Source organism: Brassica napus, chromosome C7 (genome assembly GCF_020379485.1).
Source record: "Brassica napus cultivar Da-Ae chromosome C7, Da-Ae, whole genome shotgun sequence".
Lineage (NCBI taxonomy): Eukaryota > Viridiplantae > Streptophyta > Magnoliopsida > Brassicales > Brassicaceae > Brassica > Brassica napus.
Genome location: NC_063450.1, coordinates 8,214,316 through 8,222,865, shown reverse-complemented (window position 1 = coordinate 8,222,865; position 8,550 = coordinate 8,214,316). Strand labels below are relative to the sequence as shown.

General features: G+C 28.4%; 1 protein-coding gene across 1 annotated transcript; it reads left to right on the top strand.

The window, feature by feature from the left end:
• The first annotated feature begins 2,896 nt into the window (after window positions 1–2,896).
• Window positions 2,897–6,289, top strand: LOC106453681. Its single transcript, XM_048763780.1, has one exon. The coding sequence runs from the start codon at window positions 5,123–5,125 to the stop codon at window positions 5,906–5,908; it is 786 nt and encodes a 261-aa protein (XP_048619737.1). The 5' UTR covers window positions 2,897–5,122; the 3' UTR covers window positions 5,909–6,289.
• The last annotated feature ends 2,261 nt before the right edge of the window (window positions 6,290–8,550 follow it).

Genomic DNA, 8,550 nt, shown 5'->3' with positions numbered 1-8,550 from the left:
TAAACTATAAAGTTTATTTTAAAAATTAAACAAAAACTAAATGTTTAATTATTTACTCGATAATATAAATCTATGAAGCGAAAAGTTTAATTTTTTAAGAACTTTCTAAATTTGTGAAATGTTAGAATATTTTTGAATATGACAATAAAACAATATTTTACTAATATTTATATATATAGTTAAGATTTTAATAATGAAATAATAATCCAAATATATATATATATATATATATATATATAAGAAGATACAAATATATGTGAAAGTTTGAAACAATTTATTCAATGAAAAAATATGCCGTAAACTTGTTATTTTTTAAAAATTGATAGACACATATATAATATAATATATACCAATTTAGAATTGAAAACAAAATGTTTATATAAAAATAAATGAAAACAAAAATCTGCGCAGTTGCGCGGTTCGAAGTACAGTTATGAAATACCCCTAAGTTTTTCTACTTATTTACAATGGTATGCCACTGAAGTAATTAAATGAATCTATTTTTAAGTAATCATTTTATTTTCCTATTTATTAAACCATTTCCTAAATCAAATTTAGCTTAATTTTCGTATTTAATGTATTTCCTAAAACAAATTAGCTAATTTTTGGAAATATTCAAATTTAAAATCGAATTTAACAATATTAAACTTGGATAATGTTACCATTAATTATTTTTGAACAAAATTCAAGTTAAAATTCGATATTAAACAATATGATGAATATTCCTAAAATATATGTTTAACTTACCATTAATTATTTTGAACAATAAAATCTATATATGCTAAGATTTAAATATCTTTAAAGTACTTATAGAACAATATCAAATATTTGTAACTGATTATTATTTTTAATATAGTTAAATCTCGCCTAAGATTATATAGATTTCAAAATTTTCTAAAACATATGTTTAACCATTTCGGTTACTATTAATTATTTTCAAAAAAAAAATAATATTAAAATTTAAATATCTTTGAATTACTTATAAAACACTGTTTAACATTTATAACCAAATATTCTTTTCTAACGTATCTAAATCTCATCATATGCCCCATATCTGATCAAAATGTTTAAATTCTTATTACATTTGAAAAACAATTTCATGTTAAAAAAAATATTACTCAAATATATCAATAGATCAATATTTCTCAAAAGTTTAGTATCAGACATGGGTCACTATTTTTTACAGCGCGTAAACTATTTGATTGTTGTGTTTATAAAAATTTTAAAATATAATAAATATTTAAAATATAAACCAATAAACGCTTATATAAAAAGTGAAAATAAATACCTGTGTGGACGCGCGGGTATATAACTAAGGATCCCAAGTGTAAACGACCATATAAACTCATAAGAAATTATCTCAACAACTTTCTACACAAAGCCGATAACTCTCCTAAATATCTTCCGATGACTTTATCATCATTCTTGTAATGAACTATGATTTGGCTTCATCCATAATAAAAAAGTAGACATACAACTTTAAACCGGATTCAGCTATAATAAATACTAGGTGATTTTTCCGTGCTCATGCACGGATATAAATATTTATAAAGTAGATATACTATAATAATTAATTTTTTTTATTTTTAATTTTAAATTAATTTATAATTTGTGTGCATAATTTATATTAATAATACTATATTACTTTAGTTAGACAAATTATTTTAGATATGTTATATCTAGTCGGTTTTTTTACAGTCGATTTAGTTATCACTTGGGTATATTCGATTGCATATATTTTTTCTGAAATCAACTATTACATGTTTTATTCTAAATATATTAAAATTTTCATTAATTTTCTTGTTTGCATTTAGGTTGGTTGTTATCTTAAATATGTAAATATATTTTAGGAAAATTATGTATACCTTAAGATAATTGTACTTATAATAAAATAAAAATAAACTAAAGTGTCTGATTCTAAATTACATAAATTAATATAACAATAATACTCTAAAGTCTCATGCATATATATAAGTACATACATAAGTAACTCATACATTTTGGGAAGTTCTTGAACACATATTAATATTTACAATGATTAAAATATTTTTAAAATTCTAAATAATTTTATGCCTTAGATTTATTGAATGGTAAATTGAAATTTATTTTAAATAATCTTAAAATGAGAATTCAGATTTGCTTTGGTATCTTGATTATGTATTAAGTTCTACAAACATAAAAATTTAAAAACAAATTATATATTAAGAAAATATATAATTTTAATAATGATAAAATATAATATATCTCTCTCGTTAAAGTATATAGTGTTATGCTATTTTAAAATACTACGTAATTATTTGATTTGCTTTGGTATTCAAATTATATACAAATATATACTTTTTATATAAGAAAATATAGATATAAAGAAACTATTTTATTACTTCAAAAGTATATCTCTATAATATTATTTGAGAAGCCAGTTTCTTATGTGTCGCGTTCACGTTAACTCTCACGAGGGTTGATTACACTGATACCCTTAATAAATTAAAAATATTACATTTAAATACTATTATTGATTTTTTATTTAGTTTTCTTTTTAAAATTTTCCAAATAACATATATAATAAAAAGGAAATATTTATAATTTTTATATAAGAAAATATAGATATAAAGAAACTATTTTATTACTTCAAAAGTATATTTTATGTTATTTATAAATATTTTTTAAATGGAATATTACTATTTTCTCAACTTTCCTTTTTAATGAAATCATATTATATATACATATATTTTCGTTTTTAAATTTGCTTTTTAAACTTTATAAATATTTCCTTTTTATTATATATGTTATTTGGAAAATTTTAAAAAGAAAACTAAATAAAAAATCAATAATAGTATTTAAATGTAATATTTTTAATTTATTAAGGGTATCAGTGTAATCAACCCTCGTGAGAGTTAACGTGAACGCGACACATAAGAAACTGACTTCTCAAATAATATTATAGAGATAACTTCTTTTATGTTCATTCGCCGAATTCCAATCACAATACATAGACTTCTTCTAAACTTTAATCGAAATCGTACTCTTATTAAATACGTTGATTTTAGATTCTAAACTGTTTTGATTCATCTATAGATTAAAGAATTGCAGAAAATGGTCATTCTTCTAAAATCTAGTGAACCAAAAGAAAGTTACAAGCCAAGCTGCAACAAACAAATTAACAATGGATTCCAATCACATAAGACCTTAAATATGGAATGTGAAAATCCTAGAGTCATGCATTCGAGATCTTGAAAATGAACTGGAATCTCGTTTCAAGTGCTAGGTGATGGATGAAGCCGAGATCGAGCCAATGTGTTCTCTCGGATTGACAAAGGGTGGGAGGGAGAAAACACTTCCTATCAAATACCAAGATTTAGAATGAAAGACAATACAAAGACGAGGAAAACATGGCCATCGTGGCCGTGAGTGTAATCGCTAGCTACTATCTCTCATTTCGTTGTTGGTTTTGCATTTCTATCCAGGGGCGAAGCTAGGACGTGGGAAGGGGGTGCCTGTGCACCCATAATGTTTTTGAAAATTAATGTATTTTTGTATAAATTTTTGTATGTGCACCCATAATAATTTATAACATGCACCCACAAAAATAGATAAACTCTAGAAAGAAACAAAACATATCAAATGTATTTAACAATTTAAACATAATTCACTCGATTTGAGAAATCAATAAATCTTGGATTTAAAAAACATTTTTGTTCTAAAATCTTTATCTATTAAAAGTTTCTAACAATAAAAAACTTAGCCTATTTAAGTAAATAAAAATAATTTAAACTCCAAAACTACATACTTAAGTTTTGAATTGTATATTTTTAATTACTAGTTTACCATTAAATTCTAAAAATAACAAAATATCTAGTTTAATTACTAAATTCTAAAAAAAATTAATTACTAGTTTACCATTAAATTCTAAAAATAACAAAATATCTTACTTTTAAACAAACTTCTTATTTTGTAGTAAAACATTGCAGAAAAAACATTTTTATATGAACAGATATTTTCTTGTAAATATACAAAAATTTAATGATTATCTATTCTATTTTTATTAAAATAAATTTAAATATTATAAATACAATAGTGGAAAACTGATGACTTGTAATATTGAAAATATTTTATGGTATTAAATTTAATAAATATTTACTTTATATTTTAATTAATATAATTTTTTAATATTTATTAATTTAATATTAGTGCGCCCACTAAATTACTAGTCTGGATTCGCCCCTGTTTCTATCTAAGTAGTTTCTTAGGTACAGATGTTATTTATCATGATGTGTTCATGCAAATTTTATCTGGTTATAGGACTTTATCGTCTTATCTAATAAATATTTATTTAATTTAATCTGAAAGTCTTTTGTCAAAAAAAACCCATCGTACTCAGCTTTTATACAACAACTCTGTTGCACTCATTTGATGATGACGTGGCTTTAGTGATTACGTTCCTTTGATTAGTATAATCATAAATTTATCAGGCAAGCGTGTGCAGACAGAGAGACTTATAGATCAGAAAATATTCAGACGCAGGAGCCAAAGCCAAGCTGGAATTGATAAAAGGTATTGAGAGTGCTTGTGCAGTTACACGGTTTGTAAGATAATAAAAGCTTACATTTAGGGTCTTATAGGCTTTATTTCCGCACCTTCAACGTGATTACCTGACTCTTTTATCAGCATTGTCTATTCCTTGTCCTATGGCTCATTCTACTCTGGAATCTCACTGAGAAAAATATATTATTTTAGTCCTTGAAGATATGCATGAGATTTACACGAGTGGCATTGCCTTGAATAGCAGACAAGCCAGACTGGAATATATCCCATTGCAATGAAAACGAATCTCAATGCATTAAGTAAATTGAGATGTGGCTGGAGGGAGACACTGAGCTTATACGGTGGAGATCTCTAACATTATTTGTGTATAATGAGAAAAAGATGCCTTGTGCCATCTTGAAAAGGAGACAATGTATTAATGCTGTTAATATTATAATCACTATGAGATTCCTCTTGCCTCTCTTTCTTAGATGTGTATATATGTATTGACTTGAGAGGCAATGAGAAGGCAGAACAAACATCTTTATCTCTCTCAACACCTTCTCTTTGATCAATAACAAAGAGCTTAGATTCCGAAAAAATGGCAGCCTCTTTCCACGTTCGCTCTAACAGTTTCCCTCCTAGAACTCACCCACAAGCCGCTCATGTCGATCAGCAGTTGGCCAGATTGAGATCATCTGAGGAAGCCTCAACATCTTCCACCTATTCAATCTTCAAAAGAATTGACAACCTCCAAGAGCTATATGAGTCACTTGCCAAGCTTATTTGCCTACCCGTCACACAACAGGCTCTAGCTCAAGGACAGAACAAGAAAACCGTCGAGCAGCTTCTTTATGGATCACTAAGGATCTTGGATTTGTGCAACATTTCTAAGGAAGCTTTATCGCAGATGAAAGAGGGTCTCATGGAGATCCAATCAATTCTACGAAGAAAGCGAGGAGATTTATCAGGAGAGGTGAAGAAATACTTAGCCTCAAGAAAGTTCCTCAAGAAGACATTCCAGAAAGTACAAAAGCCCTTGAAGCTTGCACAAGACGGAGAATCTTTGGCTGTCTTTGGAGAAGCAGAAGTTGTTACAATTGCTCTGTTTGATTCTCTTTTCAGCTACATGTCTGGATCAAAGATTTGTGGCAAATGGTCACTTGTCTCGAAGCTAATGAGCCAGAGCCAGAAAAGAGTTTCATGTGAAGCACAAGAAAATGAATTCACAAGGGTTGATTCTGAATTTCAATCTGAAAAGACCATGAAGATAGAAGATGTTCAGATTCTAGTATCATGCATTCAAGATCTTGAAGATGGAGTTGAATCACTTTCAAAGTCATTGATCAAATATAGAGTCTCAATTCTTAACACATTAGGCCAATAAAGCCTATAAATTTTGTATAGCAGAGAAGATAATAGAAACGTCTTCAAAGTCTCAGTTCTAAGGTGCTTACTTATTTAATCACTGACTCTTTAACCATCAAAGAACAAGTTCATTCTAGAAAAAAGAAATCAGAAAGTTCAGCATTAGCAATTTGAACTCGAAAATTACACAAACTTTTAACCTAATGTTAAAACATTAGTTTAATAACTTATTCCATCTAATTGGAGCTGTCTTTGGTTATTTATTACAATAAAATCACTGAGTAATGAGATAACTGAATTTCACACGTCCCAGCAATACCTCTGTTAATGTCTGTATGGTACCATATATTTGAAGTGATTCAAGAAAAAAAAACTTTAAAGTCTTCATGTGCTTACGCATGTTAAAATAACGACGAATATGGATCTTGCCGTCTATTATCAATATTAAATTTTTGTTTTCTTTGGATCCACACGTTTTCTACAACTAATTACTCACTACAAGAAAACAGCGACATACTGAGGGAAAAAATCGTCGGTATGTCGTCGGAATAACGTTATTCCGACGACATACCGACGAAACAAGTCCTCGGAAATAACTTCTTGGAATTTCTTCTTTCCTCGGAAATCCCTCGGAATTTTACGACGGAATTCCGAGGAAACAAATTTCCGAGGACATTCCGAGGACCACTAGTTCGTCGGAAAGCTCCTCGAAATATACCGAGGGAGAACTTCGTCGGGATATTTCCTCGGAATTTCGTCGATCGATGCGTTTTTGGACATATATCCATCGATCGATCCGTTTATAAAAAAATGTTTGGAATATTCCGAGGAACATGTCCCTCGGTATAAACGGATCGATCGATGGATATATGTTTAAAAACGCATCGATCGATCAAGTATATCAAGTGTTCCTCGGAATTTCATTTCCTCGGAATTTCATTTCCTCGGAATGTAAAAAATATTATTTTTTTTAAAAAAATAAAATTTTTGAAATTTAAATTCGAAAATATAAAATTAAAATTAAAATTGAAATCATATTAATTAATATTCAAAGTTTCACAAATAAAAATAAAACATTCAGAGTTTTTGGAAAAAAAAAAACTACGGGTCTGGCACGTCCGGGAACACCTCGTTCGGGTACATCCTCTGCATCATCTCCATCATTTGCTGGTTCAGCCCTCCTCTGTGCCTCATAGCCCGCATGTTGAGCCGCCATCTGGGTCTCCAACAAAGATATGCGATCATCCTTACCATGTTTGACCCCGTACCACTACGACCACGACGCTGTCGAGGCCGGGTCTGATCATCATGAGACCTGTAAATTAAAAAAAAAATATTTAATAAATATACAAATATATAAATTATTTTTTTTTTTATAAAAAAATCCCAAATAATAGTTTTTAATCATTCTAAAAAGATTTATAGATATTAAAAATGTTTAATAAATATATAAAAATAGTTCTAATAAACAAAAAATAGTTTTAATAAATAAAAAATTTATATAATATAAATATATATATATTTTTTTTTTTTAAAAATCCCAAATAATAGTTTTTAATCACAAAAAAAGTTTTATAGATATTAAAAATGTTTTGTAAAATCCAAAAAATCGAATTTATATACAAAAAACATTTTGTAAAATCCAAAAAATTGAATTTATATACAAAAATCGTTTTGTAAAATACAAAAATCGATTTTATATACAAAAATCGATTTTATAAATACAAAAAAATAAAAAAAATTATAAAAAAAATTCTAAATCAATTCAACAAAACAAATTATTCAACCAAATCACAATTATAAACCTATTATACAACCAAATCACAATCCTAACCAATCACCCTAACAAAAATCTATCAAAACTACACAAAAACCTAACAAATAGAACCTAAGAGAGTGTGATAGGGTCCTTACATGATTTGTGTAAGAGAAGGGGGAGATCGCCGGAGATATCTTCGGAATTCAGGGGGAAATCGCCGAAGAGGAGAGAGGAGTCGCGCAGAGGAAGAAGAGAGAAATGGGGAAAAAGAAGCGGCTCGTGGTTATAAAACCTAGGGTCCGACGGATACTATCCGTCGGAATTCCGTCAATATTTGCCCGGTAAAATGAAAATATTCTGAGGAAATTCCGACGGATAGTAAAATATCTGTCGGAATTTCCTCGGAATATTCCGAGAAAATACCGAGGAACTAGTGTTTGGGGTTTCAAAACATCAATTTTTTTTTGCCGTATTTCATTTCTTATACAATTGTAATGCATACCATTGAGGATTCTTTGTATAGATGAGCATAAACCATGAAATAACACATTTCAAAACGAATTGAAAGTATTCCCTTTACCGTTCATTAAAGTGTATAAGTGTTTCTCTTATGTTGTGGGATTTCGTTCATACAATCGGAAAAGTGTTTATTATAGGGTAAGGAACAAATTTTTGACTTCATAATGAACGTAAGACACTTAATAAGGGTTATATAGGTGTTATTCAAACCGCAAAACGTTGTTTTCGGTTTAAAAACCCTATTTCCTCGGAATTTCCTCGGAATATTCCGAGGAAATTCCGAGGAAACCCTTTTCTTCCTCGGAATTCCGTCGGAATATTCCGAGGAAATACCGAGAAACTAGTGTTTGGGGTTTCAAAACATCATTTTTTTATAAACGGAT

Bases quoted from the DNA above. Each gene is read 5' to 3' on its own strand.
- LOC106453681 (XM_048763780.1), top strand. From the start codon at position 5,123: ATGGCAGCCTCTTTCCACGTTCGCTCTAACAGTTTCCCTCCTAGAACT.